The following is a 23,292-nucleotide window of genomic DNA, read 5'->3' on the forward strand; positions in this document are numbered from 1 at the left end:
AATATATATATTATAATATTGTTATAATATATAATGTCACAACACAGTTGCTTTAGTTACGCAAATAAGATCATACGTACATACTACCTAAGATTAAAAGACCAATGCCGAATATGTTTTTCGTCATAGCATCCCCGAACTAAACCTAGAGCTTTCCATCTAGTTTTAGTAAATTTTCTACTTGGTGATCCAAGAATTTAGCTTTTTCTTTTCCCACCACATGACAAGTATATATTGATTGGAAGCACTTGGAAACTCTGCTGTGAAACCAAACTGCATTTTGACTTATTTGTATCAATTATTTGCTGGAAGGTTGTGGGTAAGGTGGGAAAACACTTCCTTCCATTTTAAATCGCCATCTCCCAGGTCTGTCGTTTTCCTTTTTCGTGGGGCCAAACTGTTTTTAAGAACTCTGGCATATCAATCTCTGGAAGAGAGCATTCACAAATGAATTCCGATCAACAGATTGCATACATTTCCCAATCAGCTGTGCAGACTGAGCATTTTCCTGATTCCAGTCATTTTATAAAGATGATTCAGAATTAATCCGTTCTCCTGCCCCTTTTATTATTTATGTATTCACAGTATTGACAGATTTCATTTTCTTCCCACTCTCTACTCCTCTTCTACAGGAATAACACTCACGACATGGAACAGAGAGCAGCCAGTAAGGCATTACTCGGTTAATTCTGAGAACCCACGAACAATAACGTGGAATTTCCAGAACCACGGCAAACTTCATTTCATTTCTTCTCGTGCTCTCTCTAGAGTATGAGGTCCACTTATTCTTTAGACCACGATATAGGTATGTGAATACCGCAGTAATACCTATGACTGGAGTAATACCGAAATAGTACGGCTGCGGCTGCTATAAATACTGGAACAAAATTCCCCTAGGAACAATGACGTCAGGAAGCTTTGCAGGGGATCAGTCTCTCCGAATTGTGAATAACCACACTCATTGTGACATTTTAGAAGGCACTGCATCTTCTCCCGGGATTACAAAAAAATTACAATTGTACCTAAGTCACCTACCAACAGCACACGCCACTAATTCATTTCGCAGATACATTAACAGGAATCTTTTCAAATGTTTCTTCGAATTGATTAGACATTGTCTCCAGGAAGCCTTCAATTTGATTTGGCCAAGATGCCAGAGGAAATTAGTGTTATTTTCTTGTGTCATTTCCCTAAATTCAGAAAGGTAAAGAAACACCAATTTACCAAACAGACATGTCTAATAATAAAGGAAATCTGAATATATAAAAAGATTGTTGTCGAGACACATCCATTGCCCGGTTGTCTTCAGCTGACATCTATTTTTAAATAGACAGTATGACTTAGTTACAGGAACTAGACATGAAGAAATACTGAGCAATCCAATTATTCAAAAGGCATGCAAAAAGCATTATTTCCAAAATGTCTTTTCATAATATTGTTTTCAATACTATAGTTTTTAAACATTCAATAGATCTATGGGTTTAGTGTTAATGATTATGCCAACAAGATGGTAACATAATGAATCCATGTCAATTTTGGGAAGTATTTCTAACATTACATAACAAATTGGAAAGGAATTTCACATATAATTATCTCTATAAAGACAAACCACAAGGGTAATTAACACAGCTACGATTCTGTATCACCACAACGGTTAAACCAGATGGTAATGTTCATTATTTTTATCTCTCTCACAAAACCAAATATTACACACTTTCTCCTGGGAATGTATAAAGTATTCAAATGAAACATTGTTATGCAATACTTTGCTATAAGGAGGGCTTTTTTTTTTTTCACTTAGTATGGAAATGTGTGTATCCCCTCAAGGTTGGTGGCATTTCCAACCATGACCAATGTTGCTTACAAATAAACAGAAATAAACAGTGTATTTATGATGTATAAGCTTAATATAATGACATCACCGGATAAGGGAAGATGTCACGTTTAAAAAACTTATTCAACAGTGAATCATTAAAATTAAAATGTAGGCTTTATATTTTCATCCCAAAGATGGCCAATATTGTGAATTTTCAATGGATCTTCAGGAAAAACAAATTTATTTGCTGTGTCAATGAGCTACGATCACAATAATGCTGAGTGACGCCTAGGGTTTCAAACCACAATCGTCTACTCTCCCGGAAGGGTGTGGCTACTGCAGCCCCACCCAACGTGTCTATCCTCCTCTTTCCGAGATGAGCCGCCTAGATGGGGCACGTTCTTCTAGTACGTGTGGTAGAGGCACAAATAGGAAAATGCAAGGGCTCTCAAGGCCTAGGCTTCAAACTAGCATGAGGTCACTTCTGCTCACCTGCTGTCTGCTAAAGCAAATCACATGGCTAAGCCCCAAAGCTAGGGGTCGGGAGGTACACTCCATCATCCACAAGGCGGCAATATCAAGGTTGGGACCGCAGAATGGGAAGAAGAACCAGAGTCCCCATTCAGTCTAGTACAGTTCTTGAACTGTTTCTTTAAAGTAGATAATACACTGCAGAACATGAGAATGCAGTGTATTTATTTAGATCTCTGACTTAATTCTTCAGGGTGTGAATGTTGCCACACATTTTCCTGCTCTGTATTATTCACATCACCATCATCAACATCATCATCACCATCCTCAGTGATAAATCTGTTACTAGATTTAAGAAATAAATAGTTGTTGTTGTTGTTGTTGTTGTTGTTGTTGTTCTTCTTCTTCTTCTTCTTCTTCCTCCTCCTCCTCCTCCTCCTCCTCCTCCTCCTCTTTTTCTTCTTCTTCTTTTAGTTTCTTGTATAAAGAATTCAAACACATCTTTCACTTGGTGCCATTCTCTAGCAGCGTTCTGTGAGTACAGACAGATTGATGCAATTTCTAGTACAGGGATTGGAGCATGCGATTTGAGTCACAAGTCCTGTCTTACCTAACTCTGGAGTTATCTGTTGAAGAGAAGATATCGTATGGGAATAGTAATACAACACCACCCTTAAGGATCGTGGGTGAATTTATTTTCTTTTCCAATACCATATAAGACACAATATCTCACATCATGAGAACTAGTCACTTCCTGTGAGATGGCTCGCAACAAAGGGACTTCTCAATCATTTACACCATGCAGGCAGACTACTCTCTCATCACCGCGTGTGCACGTGCATGCATGTGTATTCTGTCTTTCCCCTTGAATTCCAATTTTTTTTCATCTTGTCTTAACGAATTTTTGTTTTTCTGGTGGTGTTCCATTTTTGTAAACAGAAAAGGAGAAGAATGTGTTTGCCAATCTGCTCAGAGAACCCATTTCAATTTGGCTTCTCCATTAGAGGACTGATTTGCTTCCTATGTGCAATTCTTGCGTGATCGCGGTGGCATACACTATTGGATTTCAACTCCTAGGCCTCCACGTGAACTCACTTTGAGATTTTTACATGGCAGGTCGATTGCTTGAGTTTTAGTGAGCCTAAATTCTGCCACAGCTTATCTCGCACTTCTTGGTATCCTATTTGGTGAAGCAGCAGGAGAACTTTCTACCATATTTCATTTTCCTTTGTTTTACTAGGCCTTTCTCCCTTGGCTTGACAGACTTTGCAAAAAAAGAGGAAAGTGTGTGATGTGTATGTTTTCCTTGCTTGTTCTCTCTTTCTCTCTGTTAAATCAACTAACTGTTTTCAATTTTAATCACGTTCATAACGCGAAATATTTTATATGCAAAAAAATACATTCAAGGAATGAAGTTCAAATACGCAAAACAACAAAAACTTGGTCAGAATAAAATTTTCTTCTTGGATGAGCCAAGGATGATGAACTTTATTTCTTGAGCCCATTTACAAAAAGAAAACAAATATAAAGTTATGGATGTAAGACTACTTATTCAAGACAAATGTGGTTAGGGCCTTACTGCTTGGTTAGTAAAATACAGCTGAAGGGTTATGCCTTTCTAAGAATACTTATGTAATTCATTCAGCATCAAGTGTATGTGACAACTGTCAGACTACCCTCCTTCACTATTTACCTTATATATAGTCCCAGACAGAATCTATTTCAGTACCGTGAACACACGCACGCACACCCCCAAAGCAAAGCAAAGCTTTTTTTTCCTTTTCTTAACGTTAATTTTGAGGAAATGACTACAACCTGGGTCTCGTTTAGCAAATGCATTTCTATGAAAGAGAGGAGATTCTTTGAATTAAGGCTGAGACATAATTATGAAAAAATTAGCCAATAATACAATTGGTTTAAGGAACAGGAATCAACCTGAGAAAGGAAACTTTCCTTCTAATACCGTAATTTGGTCATGTTGGGCTAAGTTATAATTTAATGTCATGAGCCATTAGATCGTAACATTAAATTAATGATCATGGCTCACATGGAGGCATGGGCAGTTTTATATAATATGCGAAGGGAAAAAGAAAGAAAATGGTAATGTAAATCTTCGGTACCATCTGGCTTATCTTTTTCCCCATGCCTCTCCAAAACAGTGGGAGGAATAAACAATACTATTCCTGACGGGCTAGGCATTGAAGATGAAGATACCAAATGAAAAATTCTCCAACACAAGCACAGTCTAGTATTTTCTTCATTTCCTTCTCCCGCATGAGCACAGAGAATCTGCCTTGCAGAATAAAAATCTGTCAAACTTCAGAGCTGAAATGGCCTTAAGCAAGCATCTGGCCCAGCGGTTCTCAAATTTAAATGGGCAAAAGAAGCACCTGGGGGCTCTTTAAATATGCAGATTCCCAGGCTCATCCCTAGAGAGCCAGGTTCCGACACTGCATTTTTAATAAGCTTTCCAAGTAAAGATGGCGCAGTTTGGATGTGAACTCGGAGGAACATTTCTTTGTCTAGCTTCACCATTTTCTAGAAGATAAACCTGAGATCCACAACACCACTAATGTCCCCAATATCACACCGGTTAGTAGTCAGGAACAGAACCCACATCTCTTGGGGTGCCTGGCTGGCTCAGTCGGGAGAGCATGTGACTCTTGATCTTGGGATTGTGAGTTCGAGCCCCACCCTGGTGTAGAGAGTACTTAAAATCTTGGGGCACGTGGGTGGCTTAGTCAGTTAAGCAGCTAACTCTTGATTTCGGCTCAGGTCAAGATCTCAAGGTTCCCGAGATCTAGCCCCTTGGAGGGCTCTGCGCGGATAGCGTGGACCCTACTTGGGATTCTCTCTCTCTCCCTCTCCCTCTGTCCCTGCCCTGCTCCCACGCTCGCATGCTCTCTCTCTCTCTCTCTCGAAATAAATCCATAAATTTTTAAAAAATAAAATCTTAAAAAAGAACCCCATCTCTTGACCTGCAAGATAAGACACTATACTCTCTCAAAAATCTGTCAGCTTATTTTTCTATTGTGACAAAAAGACATAAAATTCACTGTTTCCATGATTTTTAAATATACAGTTCAGTAGCATTAAGTACATTTACACTGTTATACAGCCATCACCACCACGTATCTCCAGAATGTTTTTTCATCTTTTCAAAATGAAATTCTGTACCCGTGAAAGAATAAGTCCCAACTCCCCTCATTGCCCCCTCCCAACCCCTGGTAACTACTATTCGATTCTCTTTCTCTATGAGTTTGACTGTTGTAGGTGCCTCATAAAAGTGGAATTAAACAATATTATCCTTCTGGGCCTGCCTTATTTCACTTAGCATAATGCCTTCAAGATTTATCTGTATTAGTTAATGTAGTGATTTGCTGAATCCTTTGAAGTGCTTGCTCAAGACAGTGCTCTGGCCCTTTAAGAAGTGAGGTTCAATCACTTGTCCAAGTTCCACAGACAGCTGCTAAATGAGAGAAAGCATTCAGGAAGGGCAGTCCTCGGTGAGTGAAACAGATAGAGCCTGGAGGCAGGCACAGAGACGTGAAATGCATTTTCTGCCTAGTTGGAAAGTCACTTGAAAAGAAAAAGGAATGAGAAACGAGACAGAGAGAGAGAGAAAGACAGAGACAGACAGATGCACTAAGAGGGCACAGACTGGCAAGAAGAACTACGCAGACAAGGTTATTAACAGGTATATCCTATAAATTAATTGGTATACAATGGTGTCCGTGAGACCCGATACTATTAACATACCTTGGGGCACAGAGTAGAGAAAGCAACTAGGTAAAAGGTACACATTTACACTGCTTTTTGAGAAATACTTTATTGCACTTGAGATGTATTTTTATTTCATAGAGTTACCGCCAGAAGTATTTTACAGCTTTCAAGTCAGAAGGGAAGTTATCTGAGATATGTTCTGTTGTAGGGAAGAAAAGCCTAAATTTTTAACAACATCAGTCCCCTGGTCTATATCCAATGTCTGACCCTGGGGCGAGGCCAGATAATGCTTCCGAGAGAAGGTGGTTTGAGCGAGGCTTGAAGTAGGACTTAGCCAGGTAGGGCAGGAGAGAGAGGGCATTCCGGCCAAAGAGAACGTCTTCTTTTGACCCGGACAATGCTTACCAGCTATTTAATATTCAGCTCAGTGTCTTTTACAAGAGGCTTTCTGCGGCAGCTTTAAAACATGACCCCAAGACTTTCTGACACTTTTCCATGGAAAGGTGGACTTGACGTCCCATCCCCTCGAACTGGTCTCTGTGATGGCTTGGCCAAACGAATATGACAGACCTAAATCCATGCTGGTTTCTGCCCCCGGCCTCGAGAAACTGGCAGCCTCAGCTCCCGGTCCCTCGGGACTCAGCCATTACACTGTAAAAAAGCCCAAAGTGCCCCATGGAGAGGCCCACGTGAAGGGACACCAACGGCCAGCACCTTTTTGCCAAGCATGTGAGTGAGCCCACCTGCAAGTTGACCTTCCAGCGGCCAGTCGGCCTGCCCCAGCTGATATCGCGAGAAGCAGAGGCCAACAGTGCGCACTGACCTTGCTTGGGTGGCAGATTCACGTGCAAAACTCTTCTAAGCCATTAAGGTTGGGGCTGATTTGTGACGCAAAGGGTCACCAGAACACCCACCCTGGTCCTCCCCATAACGTATTCCGGGGGTACCCCTCCTCTGGGAGACCAAAGGACTCTGTACTCACCTTAGTTATCCCCGATCTCCTCGACTAGATCTCCCTGTTGTCCTGCCCCTAGTCTCTCCACTGTCCAGTCCCCTTGGGGGCCAAGTACGGCTCTTATCAACCTTTGGATCCTCAAACCTTCTACCAAGTGTATACATTACATGAATATAAAAATTTCTTTGAGGTCACGGGTGGGAAAGGAATTTAGAGTTGTCTAATCAGTTCCATGGCTGCATCCAAACAACGACCATTGTTTTCTACTCTAAAACAGAAAATGTCGACACTTTCCCCCAGCCAATAAAAATACTACCCATGCTCATTCCAGGTTTCAGAACTGCAACATACAACACTTTTCCAGCCATTGGTGAAACTACTGTAAAAACTAAAAATAGAATTTATGGAGTAAATCATTGGGAAGAATGCCTGGTCAAGCAGTTCATAAATATCCAGGTCTCATTCTATTTGGGGCCATAGCCTTGAACTGAATCCAATATTGAATTGTTGAATTGAGAGCAAAGGATTGAAGCGAAATGTGGTCAGCTCTTGAGAGGAGGTGAAATGCTGCTTTCTGCAGAGAATAACTTTTTCTGTAACTCCCAAGGAATAATACATTTTAAAAGGTGTTGGGGGTGAATAGAAATTAGAAAGGAGAAACGAAAACCTTTAGAGAACTTAAAGATTACATTTATAAAGACTCAGATCATTGTTAAGTCATAATAATAATGATATTGAATAGTCAAGTTGCTAATAGACCTCTCAAGGACAGCCATGGACACAGGAGCAAACAAAAGTAATTTGTTGCTTTCTCACTATCAGGAAATAGATACTCTTCCATCTTGACTAATATGATCTCCAGTGGGAATGATTTATTTCTCTCACATTCATGAAACTCTCTTTCATAACCAGGTGTAATGGCTTCTTTTACCTCTATGGGGAATGGCTGATTTATGCATAGACCTTTGCTCAATAACCTTTCTTCAAAGATTGATGCCGTTAAAAATGAAAAAAGATGGGAACTTTTTGACATTTTATTTTACTGTAATTTAGAAAACCATGTAAACTGCAAATGGACCTCATGTGGAGTGAAAATCACACACGGATAACCTAAATTATTTTGAGTACTGTTCATCGTTGACTAATAACTGAAATGTTTTATTATCAGAATTATGAAAGACACGAGAGAGACACTAACAAAGTTCGTTTCAAAAATAATTTGTAAATACAAGACGGAACATCCTTTTATTTGATCTCCCCAATGCACGCTTCTAGAATTTTCCACCCACAAGTGGGGGTATCGCTACCCACCACATGGAGGAGTATTGTTTTTTTGTTTGTTGGTTTTTGTTTTTGTTTTGTTTTTGACTAGAAAGTCTCCTGTTAAAGACCACTAACCCTCAAGGAGAAAGAAAGAAACAAGCAAACAAAAAACCTTCAAGGTTGGAAGAAGGAAGGAAGAGAAAGCGACATGAAATTCTTTGACTTTTTCTGTGCTGAAACTTTTCTGGACCTTTTTTGCTATTCTTTTTTTTAAATTTTTTTTTTTTTCCAACGTTTTTTTTTTTTTGTTTTGTTTTGTTTTTTTTTTTTATTTTTGGGACAGAGAGAGACAGAGCATGAACGGGGGAGGGGCAGAGAGAGAGGGAGACACAGAATCGGAAACAGGCTCCAGGCTCCGAGCCATCAGCCCAGAGCCCGACGCCGGGCTCGAATTCACGAACCGCGAGATCGTGACCTGGCTGATGTTGGACGCTTAACCGACTGCGCCACCCAGGCGCCCCCCTTTTTTGCTATTCTTGTTTGGCAAAGAAGGCCTGAAATTATAGAGATCTTGTCTAAGTTCCTATGGAGATCAAAGAAAGTAAGTGAATAGTCCCAGCATTCTGTTTTCAGTGTCACTGCCTCATAGGTTACATTTAAAACAACTTTATTAATTTTATTAACATAGCTATAAAGCCATTGATGTGGCTTCCGATGTCAGTCAGACGGGGAAAGAAACAAACTGCTTTTACTGACGTGTATTTCCGGGAGTCTTAACACCCGGCGTCTGATTCAAAGAGAAGGGCACGTCAGCCAATGTTTTTCCTTCAAGGAGGGCACGATGAAAGATCAAATATCTCCTTTTAATTTTCAGTGTAGTATGTTTATTTTCAAGAATGGGGATGTTGAGGTTTGTAACTGCAAAATTTAGTTTTTCAAACATGTCAGCATTGACACTTAAGAACTAAAATCTGTCGAAGGTTATTAACCTGTTCTTGGTTAGGGAAGACAAAGCTTTTTGTTTCTTTCGTTTTTTATTTTATTTTTATTTTTTAATTTTTTTAATGTTTATTGATTTTTGAGATAGAGGGAGAAAGAGAGAGAGAGAGAGAGAGAGGGAGAGGGAGGGAGAGAGAAGGAACGACCAAACAGGGGAAGGGCAGAGAAAGAGGGAGACAGAATCCCAAGAAGTCTCCGTACCGTCAGCACAGAGCCCGACATGGGGCTTGAACCCACGAACCATGAAATCATGACCTGAGCTGAAAACACAAGTGGGACGCTTAAAACGACTGAGCCACCCAGGCGCCCCTGTTTTGTTTTATTAAATCAGAGTTCCAACACACATGTGCCGGTACCTCAGACGGCTTCATTGGTCTATTCATTCTTCTTAAGTAGTTCCTAACACATCAAATGAAGATTGTGCCTAGAAAGATTCTACAGTGAAATAAACAATACAAAAGTTTATTAATAAAATATGTATGTATATGTATAAGGCACATACACATCTATGTAGAGAGTCAGTTATGTATACACCTGATGATACTAATGACATAATAACACTAGCCCTGTCTACTGGTTTCTTATTATGTGTCCAATGCCGTTTTACGTAGTTCACACATATTAATCACATCACTGTCACAACCTGACGAGATGAGGCAGGCACTACCATTACCCCTGATTTCTAGATGCATAAACTGAGGGCAATCAAGAAATGTGTCCATGGTCAGTAAGTATCAGAATCAAGATTTAAACCCAGGCAGTCAGGCTTCAAAGCCCACCCTATTAAAAACTACCCTCTCCAGCCTCTCAGATAAAATACAGAAAACACTAAACTTCATTTCAAGTGCAGAGAAACTCTTATGGAAATGGAGAGGAAGACAAGATGTCTTCCAGCGTGGGCGCTCAGGGAAGAAGGGAGGATGTGAACACAGCTTTCCTGGAAAAGTAGATAGCACGAGGGTAAACTGAGATGCGGAAAAGGAATCCCAGGACAAGACACAAAGTCATCAAAAGAAGAAAAGTAGGCTGGCTGGCTATGCACTTTAGTGGGAGTCGAGGATGGGTGGAGAGGAAAAATAAGAAATAAGATTAGAATTCGAGGTCGGGAGCCAATTCTAGAAGGCCAGGTGAAGGAATGTGCAGAATACTCTGAAGGGTTTGAGAAGTCATAAAAGGTGTTTGAACAGAAGAACCATATATTCTTTCATTCATCTGACAACTATTTCTTGAGCACCTATCATGTGCTGGGTACTGTCTTGGGCAATGGGAATATACAAGTGAATAAGGTAGAAAAAATCTCCAGGTTGGACTGGAGCAATACAATAGGCAGAAAGGAGTGGAGAACAGTAATGGTACTAAAAGCATGAATTTGAGTAGTAGTTAGGAACCTGGAAAGAAAGTAATGGGGCAAAGGATTGGGGGAGGGGGTAAAATTGATCTTGAAAATGAACTAGAAGGTGAGGCAAGTGAAGAGATGGAGAAAGGTCTATTTGGTTTAAAACTGGACTGGAATTGAAATTCAATAGTGACACCATTGAATGGTGAGAATGATATTAAGGAAGACAGAAAAGACAGCCCAGAGTCAGTCCTCAGGTAAAGAAAGACGGAAGAATGAGTAGAGAGAGGTAGGAGAAAATCAGCAGAATATGATATCCCAGAAAGTCCAAAGATGAGACATTTTCCCAAAAATTGTAGTGGGCAACAATCACAAACTATCCAGAGATTTCTAGGGCAAGTAAGTGAAAGATTTGAGACATGCTTTTGGTTACCCTGGGTGTTTGCCTGGAAGGCTGAGTCACTTTAGAGCAACGGGTAGGGGAATAAGATGAGTTGAAGGTACAGAAGGTCAAGCTTAGGGTCCAAGAGCTGACTCCTCTGTATGGAGCGGTGTGACCTTAGCAGAAGTCACCCCACCTCTCAAAGCTTTGATTTTCCTTCATCTGTAAGAAGGGTAAGATGACAGTACCTTATACAAGCAAAGCACCCAGTACATTGCCTAGCACACACTAATACAGTAAAACCTTGGAAGGCGAGTAACTTGTTCTGTGAGTGTTCTGCAAGATGAGCAAACGTTCCTTTTTAAATTTTGTTTAATGTTTATTTATTTTTGAAAGAGATAGTACGAGAGGTGGAGGGGCAGAGAGGGAGGAAAACACAGAATTCGAAGCAGGCTCCGGGCTCTGAGCTGTCAGCCCAGAGCCCCATGTGGGGCTTGAACCCAGGGACCACGAGATCATGACCGGGGCTGAAGTCAGACGGTTAACCGACTGAGCCATCCAGGCGCCCAAGATGAGCGAACATTTCAAATACATTTTAACTTGATAAACGAGCGGTGTCTCGCCATACAAGTAGTACACGATGCAGAACATCACATAACCACAACCCAGCCAAAGGTTCTTGAAATTTGCTTTGATATACAAGTGCTTTGAATTACAAACGTGTTTATAGAACAAAGCACGCTTGCAAACCAAGGTTTTACCATATTTTTTTTTTTAAAAAGTGAGCTACTGGGGCGCCTGGGTGGCTCAGTCGGTTAAGCGGCCGACTTCGGCTCAGGTCACGATCTCGCGGTCCGTGAGTTCGAGCCCTGTGTCGGGCTCTGTGCTGACGGCTCAGAGCCTGGAGCCTGTTTCAGATTCTGTGTCTCCCTCTCTCTGACCCTCCCCCGTTCATGCTCTGTCTTTCTCTGTCTCAAAAATCAATAAACGTTAAAAAAAAATTTAAAAAGTGAGCTACTATTATTATCTATCCTAATAATTAGATAAATATGTCATGTTATCAATCCTAGAAAACTAAACATTTATTTCATAGGCTTTTATTTTTAATTATTTCCCTCCTAATCTGGTGTGATAAAACTCAAATTCGTTAATTTGCGAGAGCTACGTTATGGAACCTCTTTAATTTTACCCTCCTCAATTGAAAATAAAAATGATAATAGTGCCAAAGCAGAGATTTGCAGGGAGGATATGAGCAAATGAAAGTAAAAGTGCCTTGTCAGTTGCAAACAAAGAAAAATTTAGCTCTGATTATTCTCATTAATTAATATAAATTTGATTCACTGATTGTAAAGCGTACAATATTAGTTTTATATATGCAGTTTGACTTTTGTCTAATGGTAATTCCTATCAGGAATAAGGATCTTTCACTTGAAGAAAGGTTTTTTGAAGAGCTCTTCTATTTATGACCTAATAAGAGCCTCACCAAAGCTCTGCGAGGAATAAAAGGCAGCGGTTATTAGGGGCTCTCAAAAATGACTTTTCAGTACGCACAGACTCACAGGGTCCCCTTTCCTATGTGGGTCTTTCTTTTGGTTTGTATATATGAAGTTAGAGGATCCCATAAGTGAATTACCAAGTTATTCAAGTGAGCGCTGTCCTTATACCATTGTAGATAATAGCTAACTGCAATGGCAATATCCAGAGAAGTAGGTTCTAACGTTTGCAATACATTCAAGTAACATGTTAACATACATAGGAGACCACGGTAACATGGTCCAGAATGTTATAACCCCTATAGCCAAGTGACTACACTCGTTGCATTAAATTCTTTTTTCATCGTTAGACCAAAATGAATTCTTACTTCCTATATTTAGTCTTCCTTCGTATGGGAGCTAAAACACGAGTCTTGAACATTTGTCCTCGTTAACTCCTTCTTCTACTAAAAGTTTAATTACTTTCACTATTTTGGGGGATGATCTCTGGGATCTACAGAGATTCCAGGGTCCAAACCTGGAACATAATACAGTTCTGAATATAGTAAGACGACAAGCATGTGGCTCTTGAATCTGTCCCTGAGTCCTACCATTCACAGTACTGTAAACATGTATGACCTTTTCATAGTAGCTACCTGAGAATAAAAGGGAAAAAAATAAAATTTTCCAGGTTCATGTAAGAGAAGTAACAGAATTTCCTTAGTGGGAAGTTTTTCAAGATCTTGGTTACATTGCCCATCAACTTTTATTTTTCCCAAGGTATGAGTTTTACACCATAGTGCTGCTAGTTCTTTGCCTTTTTTCAAGGTTAAACCATTAAAAGCATCCCTATAGACATGCCCCTTGTAAGAACATAGAAAATGGCACCACTTAATACCAATTCTAGGCTACAGTAAGTGGTATTTTGGTGACCTTTAGGTGTATTTCTGAATGGACCACAGAGAAATTCAAGTAACGATGACAGAGATTTATGTGTAATATCATGTATTTCTTTGGCTGCCGTGTTGATGTCCTTCAATTCTATATCTTCAACCTACAACATATGTCTACTCCAAATTTTAGATCCACATTCACAACTGCTTCAAAGGAGGTGATATTTATACCTCTGTGACTCACGGACACCTCAAAACTGACCACATTTTTGACTTCTCTTCCCACAACTTCTTCCCCTCTTGAATTCTCTGACTCCATGAAGGCACTCAGTCATGCCAAGTGGTAAGCAGTCAGTGACTCCTCATCATATCTCATATTCTTCCTCACGTCTGCTTCCCATAACATACATGAGAATGTTGACTTTACCTCCGAATAGCTCACACATCTGTCTCATTTGTTCAACCTCAGCACCTTGCTTATTATTTCTTACTTGGAATAGTACAGAAAGAACTTTCTGATGTTCCTGGACAGGTTCTATATCTTTCCAATTAATTCTCTCAACTACCAGACTGATTTAAAAAAAAAAAAATTAAGTCTGGTTATTCTACTTCCTTGCTTAAAACTATGCCGTGACTTCCCATAGACTAGAAAGTCCAAACTATTTAAAAAAATTTTTCTTAATGTTTATTTTTTGAGAGACAGAGTGCAAGCGGGGGAGGGGCAGAGGGAGAGGAAGACACAGAGTCCGAAGCCGGCTCCAGGCTCTGAGCTGTCAGCACAGAGACTGACGTGGGGCTCGAACCCACAAATCGTGAGATCACGACCTGAGCTGAAGTCGGGCGCTTAACCAACTGAGCCACCCAGGTGCCCCTCAAGTCCAAACTCTTAAAGGTAGGTGGCAAGAGGGGCAGAAAGGCAGCTTACACATAGTGAGCCCTCAGAGTCCAACACTCTGCCCCTCTAGTGGGAATTTTACATGCATCCTATTATTTAATCTTCACAAAATCATGTGAATTTGTATAGAAAAATATAATTAAGACTTAGAGGCTAGGCAACAAATGGTAGGGTAAGTGGTCTTTGTACCTATAAGGCCCATACTCTATTTACTGGACCCTGCTGTTTTTCTACTAATTTAACCCCAGCTGACCTTTCCAATGTCCATTCTTACAACTATACCCCAGTCATACAGAAGTACCTTCAGATTCTCCAACTGCCACAACGTCCAGGACTTTGAACACGCTATTGCCTCCGCCAAAAATTCTCTTTTCAACTCTGTGTATGTAGCTAAGTCCTAACACACTCTTCCAACATTCTCTGAGCAGAACTTTTCAACGTTGGCTAGACATGAGAATCATGGACAGGACATGCCACCATCAATCCAATTTGAATGTCCAGGAGATGGAACCAAGGAAGTAGCATTTCTTAAAAAAGCTCCTCCAATATAGAAGGAGAATGGGAAAACACTGTTCTGTGTGAATTTCATGGCCTCTCCGAAAGGCTTAAGCTTAATCATCCGTTTTCCCTAGACCTGGTCTGGCCCCTGTACTATACCACTCATCACGCTACTATAATTTGCCTCAGCATAGGTATTTTCACCTCTGGAATATAAGTACTCCAAAGGCAGATATCATATTCTAACATAGAGGCTTCTGAGTGTATTCAGTGGGCATATTCTCATTCTCTCTCTCTCTCTTTCTTTCTCTCTCTCACACACACAGCTGAAATCAAAGTTTCATAAAACAATACTACCCTTACTCATGACTGATGGACTCTGTTATTTCCTATTCTATTCTGTTAATTTTGATCCTTTCTATTTAAAAATTGTGATGCTAAGTAAAATAAATCTGACAGAGAAAGACAAATACTATGCGATCTCTCTTATATGTGAAATATAAAACACAAAACAAAATTAGCTCGCAGATACAGAGAACAGATTGGTGGTTATCAGAGGTAAGGGGTGGAAGAAAAGAATGAACTGAGGGTTTGGGGTTAAAACAGATTAACTAAAAGTAAAAAACAAAACACAATAAAATGTGCATTGATACTCATTAAATTGATTACACAACCTAATACTTTGAACTGTGTTTGAAAAGCATCTGTGTAATAATGTTTACGTTAGTCCTAACACCATGCTAAGCACTTAACAGGTGCTTACAACAGATTTCATGGATTAATCAAAGTCCCTAAGGAAATAATATATATAAAAGTTTTACATATCCAAAACAGCAGGCAGTCATAACCAGGCAAAAGAAAAACATCAAGATTAAGCTTCACATTTCTTTAGACACTGAAGTAGAAAGATTAAAAAAACCAAAAAACAAAAAAACATAAAACTCAGTTCAAATTATAGCAACAGAAATGAATACACAGAGGGTTTCCTTTTCTTAGAATTAGGGATCCTCAGATTACCTCTCTATTCTTAGATGTCCCAAGAAAGATGACAATCCAATTTATTCAGAATACTAATTGTGTTACTAAGATTGCATTCTTCCTTCTTCCTTTGGAAATAACCAGTGGGCCAAGATTTTTTTGTGAAACACAGTGAAAGAGCTATTTCCCAAATTTCAATAATCGAAATAGCATTAGAAATCTAAGCTCTCTTAATCAATTTACAGGTGCACTCTGATGTACGATTCAAAGTTTATCAAACTAGTCTCTCCGGAAATGTTTTGCTTAGTAGAAGAGAATTTTTACGATGGGGGTCAGGGAGGAGATACGGGTAAAACAAATGAGCTTAGAGAAGAAACTGAATTTAGGGGCACCTGGGTGGCTCAGTCGATTAAGTGTCCGACTCTTGATTTCGGTTCAGGTCTTGATCTCACGGTTCGTGAGTGCAAGCCGGTATCCGAGCACTACTTGGGATTCTCTCTCTTCTCTCTCTGCCCCTTCCCCGCTTGTGTACTCTCTCTCAAAATAAATAGACATCAAAAAAAAAAAAAGATGAGTTTATAGCTATGACCTGAGATAAGACCCAGTTCACAGATAAAGGAACCTCAAATATTAATTGCTCCGTAGTTTCTCATGCTGAGAAAAAGATCCTTATTACACCTTTATGATCATCTCTCCCCACCAAATACCCCTACCTACACACCTTCTTTACAAGCTGGTATTACAACGATCTCTTAGAGGTGCTTAGAGAACCAGTTAAGATTGGTGGAAATCTTGTGAAATATTAGCAAAGATACAGAGGCCCCATTTTCAATTGGTTACCCATGGTTTGATGTTAGAACTCAGAACGGAGGCTATCTTTATGAATTCTCTGGGGCCCAAAGCAGAAATGTTTTGGACACAGTAACACTCTGATTCAATTATGGATATAGTTCTTCATTTAAAGGAGAAATTTGCAACGTAAGAATTCTCAGTCACCCCTCAGGGTTCTATATGATGTTCTACAAAAATACATTGCTTCTAGGGGCGCCTGGGTGGCTCAGTCCGTTAAGCGTCTGACTTCACCTCAGGTCATGATCTCATAGTTCGTGAGTTCCAGCCCCGTGTTGGGCTCAGAGCCTGAAGCCTGCTTCGGATTCTGTGTCTCCCTCTCTCTCTCTCTGCCCCTCCCCCACTCTCTCTCTCTCTCTTTCTCTCTCACAAATATTTATAGATTTATATTTATAAACATGATAAAAAACCTATTGCCTTTAAAATGTCAGTTAGACTCTCGTAAATAATACTATTTATAAGAAAAATCTCCTCATCCTTAAGCATAAGGACAACTACCATGCCCTTGCTTTCCGTAAGAAAAGTAAATAAGCATTTTTTTCCAATATAAGAGAGGAATCGTAATGGCTTTCAGAGCGAAATTACTCAGATTAATTCCATTCAGGAAGCATATGCTTCATAAAACATGTATTCTTAGAGAACCCATGAATCGTGATTATTGCCGAGAGAATTAAATATCCTAGGAAGCGCATGGTGAACAACAGTGATACTCAGTCTAGCAAGAGCTTTGGGGTCGCCATATGCAGAAGAAGTGACTGACAGTCATAGAGCAAAACCTATTTGGGAAGGTTTTCGCCCCCCTGTATCCATTCAGCAGTATTTGTACGAAGTGAAACATCAGTGCTTTGGGGTGGACGGATGTACTGGAATCTGCTGGGAGAGCTGATGTTCTGGCTAGGCATTTGGAGTTTCCTTTTTTAATACGTAAGAAGTATTTTCGCTCTACAGCATGAATCAAACAATGAACATAATGCTACCAGCTTCTTCAAACAAAGTGAAAGGCATATCATTACACTTTTTTCCTTCACGCATATTATAGAAAATTCCTTTTGTTCGAGATATAAAAAAAAAAAAAAATCTTCAGGGGGGGGGGAAGCAAAGACTCCCGTTCAGCTGAAATACCGAAATTGCATGTAATCTCCTAAGGTATGTGGTTACATTTGCTTTCAAGCTTGGCATTTCCATTTGTTGCTTTTAAACCCCAGTATCTTAATTCAATTCTATCACTCGAAGTGTGCCATTAACAACAATAATCAATAGTTCTGGTAGTTGACATTTTTTTCCGTGACATCTCCAAATCTTTCATCAAAAGACCGTTATCCAGCCATCTAACTGAAAATCAGCGCTGCCTATAAATGTCATTCCTATCCATAAAATGTAGTTTCAACCTCAGGCAACTGGAATTTATAGAAAACCCAATATTAACAAAGAGGCAATGAGAAAATTGTCTGTTTTAAAACAGTGTTGGAATCTTAGTTAGTCCTATTATAGTTAAGGGGAAAATGATACGTTTAAGATTTGGGGGGATTCTAAGGGAGTTTAATATGGTTTTTAATAATAAATGCCTTTTATGAGTAATATAGCATAAGCTAAGAAAATGTCCTTCACATAACTTCCAACTGTTTGTGAAAGAGAATTCAGAGAGCTAAATGCAAAATGTAGTTTATTCTCCATTCTTCCATAGTGAATATAGTTGAAAAACATGGCAATTTTTTTTCTTTAGTGATTCAGGATCTTGCAGTTTCTCAGAATTTTCATTGTATATTAATGCAGATAAAAATATACAGGAGATACATTGACGTACTTTCGCACAGATCAGACTTGTTCACTAATTTAAGGAGTGTTTTATTAAATATTTATTATAAAATTATCTTTTGGATTATTCTTTATTTTCAAGGGTTATCTGCTAAAAAAAATCCACTTAAAGGTTTATTATTTATCTACTGCCGCTGGTGAGAATATGTGAGCCCATGTATTTATTAAAGTTCTAGGGTGGGGCACGTGGGTGGCTTTGACTCTTGGTTTCAGCTCAGGTCATGATCCCAGAGTTGTGGGATGGAGTCCAGGACTGTGGGATTGAGCCCTACGTTAGGCTCCATGTCGGGTGTGGAGCCAGCTTGGGATTCTCTCTCTGTCCTCTGTGTCTCTCCCTCTCTGCCCCTCTCCCCCATTTGTGTTCTCTCTCCCTCTCAAAAAAAATTCTGGGGTGGCTTTAGGGGTGTATAAAGGGAGAAATAAAATGTTATTTATGAAATATCATAAGTCAAATAAGTTACAGTAGAAAACTTTCTAACCATTCATCTAAGAGTGACCAAAAAAAAAAAAAAATCTAACTTTGCCTTGTTTTTACATTCTGAAGCCATGGGGTATACCTACAAAGATAAAGTCAGGCGTTGCGCTAAACAAACTACTTCCAATGGTCAAACTAACTCAACACACATTGCAGAGAAGCAAGTGGGGTCTGAGGAGAATGGAACGAACAAATGAGGAATCTGAGACACTATAAATTGCTACTATCATCAACTAAGGAAAGGATACCAAGTAATCTATCAAAACAGAAACAAAAGGAGGACGGGGTGTGGGGCGGGGGGAGAGAAGGAAAGGGAGAGGAGAAGAAACACCGCTTATTATGATTCGAGGAATTATTTTTCAACCTAGGATATCCTATCACTTTTTTCATCGTAATTTAAACATACAAAAAATGTAGTCCAAAAACTTGATCATAGTATTTTAACACTCTACAGTTTATTTGAGGTAGTAGTAAAGTTCTTACAACAAGTCAGAAAACTCAGCTATACGTAACAAAACTCCATTAGAGTTCAGAAAATTCTATCAGGCACTGAGCATAAACTTAAGGAGCCTCCTTGAACTACAGAATTTGACTCTCACCAAGACTACATTTAAACCAAACTACCCTAAAATTCTGTTTTCACTGTCGATGCATATGAAACTTTACAGCAATAATTTTTGTTTCTAGGAAAAACAATGGTCTGAAAATTGTCTGGTCATTAACTAGGACAAATTCACCCATCTCATTTTTCTTTGTACAGATCATGTTAGGAAGAAGGCTACAAAATGCCAGATTAACATTTCAAAATGTATTTGAAAGTAATGAAGGGAAACTGATTTAGTTAGCAACGCTAAATAAAACAGACAATTCATACAGATGCTTTCCCTGTAAAATATTAAATAAACACACTCCAAAATGGCAACTTTTTCAATTTAATAAACCAATCTCCCATTTATGTCTCTGAGCAAAGTGTCTCCCTGACCAAAGCTCTGGTTTTAAGTGCGGGTTTTTCCTGGTCCAAAATGTGCACCATTTAGAAGACTGGGATGTTAAATGAAATACTAACTGACTTTTCCTTCTCCTTCTGCCTCGTCTCTCCTTGCCCAAATGCGGAAATACATCAGGCCATGCGAAACGATGATTTCACTTTGTCCCCAGCATACCACTTACAAGAACAGATGCCATTAATTGCTCATATGGATTATTCACAAGAGGGCCAAGTAGAAAGGCTTTACTTACTTGCCATTGTTTCATCAGCTCTCTTACTCCCTTGGAATCTTCCAGGAGCCTTTCCTTATGGGTGGCATCCTGCAGCACGTTGGCAGTTGTTTCAGCCTCTGTAAGCCAGGCAAGGAATTTCTCCAGGTCGAGGGGGAACTGCTGTAGCAATCTATGGGTTTCTTCCAGAGCAGCCTCTCGCTCACTCACTCTGCAAAGGAACAAACGTCCAGATGCAGTTCTCCTCAGTTATCGAAGGGTGTACCCAGGGACCCCCATGAAAAGAGCAAAGATAAAGGGACTAAATTGTAACTTACCAACAAAGGGGTGGGTTATTGCTAAAAGTCCTCTTTTAGCATATATTTCATATGTATATTTCATTGTATGTATACATACACACACATACACACACACTTTGGACTTTGGGAAGTTCACATAAGAGCTTGCAAAAACAATCTTTTTGTAACTTGATAGTTTTTACTGGTCAATTTTGACACCTTATTTTCATATGCTGCAAAATCGTAAGCTCATCTTTATAGATAAAGCCCCCAAATCCCTACACCATGGTTATCTTTGACGTCACCTGAGGCAGAACATCAGGATTAGGTAGGCAAGGAAGAAGCTCAAGAAAATGCAAAGCTAGGACAGAAAGTTGAACAACGGAGGGAACCAGACAGAGAAGGGGACTGCAGGGCAAAGGAGAACAGAAAGAAGGAAGAAAAGTAGAAAAATGACTCATTTCATAGAAACCATTGCACAAAATATCATTTTGCATAACGCTACTGTGTTCTGCAAGTTCCAACTATGGTGTTAGCTTTATATTTCATTATCTGATGGTCACACAACTTGGAATATTCTCCTCAAGAAAAATCTCATGTGTAAGGGAAAAAGTAGAGCCTAAAAACCTGACAGATCTGGGTTCAAATCCCACTATTCCCTCCCGACTGTGTGGTATGCCTGCTACATACAGTTAGTTACACTCTGTATCAGGGTTACTCAAACATGTTCGTTCCCTTGGCCCACATCCTATTCCCTTTCTTCTCATCTTTTGGAAGGGGTGAACCAAATTCCCCAATGATACACAAATCTAAAAAAAAATCATATTTTCTGATTTTATATACATATATATTTATACATGTATATATATGTATACATATATGTATATACATATACATATATACATATATATACATATATATATAAAATTCATGTGCACACACACACATATGCCCTCTGCAAAAATCTACATAATAACAGCTTGGAGGGAAAAGTGCCTTCGGCAGTAACAGTCCCAACTAAAAAGATTCAGGTAAATTTTGTCTGCAATGAGGAAATTAGTACTCTATTTAAATGCCGTATTTGCCTTCTATTACCACACAAACACTTTCTGGGATTAAACATAAGCTAAAAATGGATTTGAAAAAATCGAACACTTGAATACGATACACACTGCTTGTTAGGATGTGATTGTCAATAATTATGCAAAACTGCAATTTATTTCAGCAGCAACTTTATCATGGGATGTGCAAACCAGGCAATAAACAACTCCTGCGGAGCGAGCGGCAGCGAAGCCCCCGGAAGAGCCGTTTATTCATCATGGGTGAGGTTTTTGCTGAACATACAGTCTTCCACAGTGGAGTTTCGGTGCTCACACTGGATAAAAATCTTCTGTCTGCATTAACTGGCGGAGGGGAGAATAGGTTTATGAGGATGCAGCTATTGGAAAAAAGGAAGCATTGCGCTGAGCTATTTATCAACCCCTACATAAACTTTAATACCACACAGCTGAAAGGTACCTGGGTGTTCGGCTTGGGCGAATGAGTGAAACCTTGGGTAGGTCAGGGGCTGACCTGGACTGCTTGCTCTCTGCTGATCTAGATTTCAAACTATCAGTGGAGGGAGAAATACCAAAATCATTGTTTATTTATCTTTCCATTCGGTATGATTTAAAAACTCAGAACCATCACCACGGCGCTGAGAACCTTAATGTTATAATCTGGCATGAAACGGACAGGTTGAAACAGGCGTAACTTGCTCACAGTTGACCATTTCTGACCTACGAAAGGGACCATTTCGTCCGCTTCAAGCTAGTATTTCTAGGTGGGCTTGCACAGTAAAAAAATCACTAAAACTTACTCCACCTCCAGCCTAAAATTTGGGATAGAAACAAGCTGTCACATTTCAGAAGACAAATACAGGGCTAGACAATGACATATTTTTTTAACATGCTCCGACTTCATAGCAAATAAAGGACAAATACGAAACTCTCACTGCAGAGTGAAGCTTGGAGACTTAGATACTGTGTGTTTTATTCTCAGCGGCATCTTCATCATGAGCTGCTCATGAACCTCCCCTATTCTTAAACTAAAAGCACCACTTACCCTCTGCTTCCTCAAAAAGTAACTAGTAAATAACTCTCCAAGAGTTATTGGTAAAATACGATGCACATAAATCAGATGAAAGGGTTCTACTGAGACAGTGAGATTTCCAGCCAAATCCTACCAGTGAGTTTGCTGCTTTGTAAATTAGGCCCTTAGGGAAGAATAGTAACTCTTTCAGGACAGTGAGGCACCATTTTCCTAACGATACCCTCGTGCTCTGAAATATTGACAACCTCAGGCTGAATCTTTTCTAATTTGGAAAATACGTTAAAAAAATTCAATGGCCACAACAGCAGACAATCTCTTCAAATGAGTTCTTTTACAGCCCCTTTGATGAGAGGTGAGACTGTTGGTTCCTGCTCATGAGGCGGTTTTAAGGCTACATCCTTTATCCTGAGATCAATCTATGTGCACCGAATTCCTAAATTTTAATCGTGCCAAGTCTAGACTAGAAATGAATCAAGGGTACTTGTACGCCATATTTGTGCATCCAAAAGAGCTCTGACTGTATCTCATATTTTTTAATTTTCCATAACCATGTGGCTTTAAGTGGCTTTTATGATAAATAAAAAAGTGTAGAAATGATGAGAATCATAAAGAAATTGAAAAGATCGTTTTAGAACAAAAGTGAAGACTTTGGACAGGATGATTCTGTAAATGCCTTTGTCCAGGTTGCCCAATTATAGACCCTGGCGAAAACTTGGCTGAGCTTTGAAAGTAACGATGACTGGGTCTCAGTGATAGTACTAATACTTTACAAATGTAATCTACTGCAGAGGTTCAGTACTTTTTTCTATAACAACTTTTAATTATCAGTTATTCTAGCTTTATAATGTACAAAACTAGCTGAGAATCTGGTGGAGTAGGAATGGT

The 23,292-nt window shown here is 39.4% G+C and overlaps 1 protein-coding gene across 4 annotated transcripts in view; it reads right to left on the reverse strand.

Annotated features, from left to right (window-relative positions):
- DMD (dystrophin) overlaps nt 1-23,292 on the reverse strand; it is a 1,834,617-nt gene that overhangs the window by 467,350 nt on the left and 1,343,975 nt on the right. For all 4 annotated transcript variants that reach the window (XM_030304767.1, XM_030304766.1, XM_030304769.1 and 1 more), the window contains one exon: nt 20,060-20,249. In XM_030304767.1, the coding sequence (XP_030160627.1) occupies nt 20,060-20,249 (190 nt within the window). The remainder of the gene's footprint in view (nt 1-20,059; nt 20,250-23,292) is intronic.

This window comes from Lynx canadensis, chromosome X, assembly GCF_007474595.2.
Source record: "Lynx canadensis isolate LIC74 chromosome X, mLynCan4.pri.v2, whole genome shotgun sequence".
NCBI classification, from domain to species: domain Eukaryota; kingdom Metazoa; phylum Chordata; class Mammalia; order Carnivora; family Felidae; genus Lynx; species Lynx canadensis.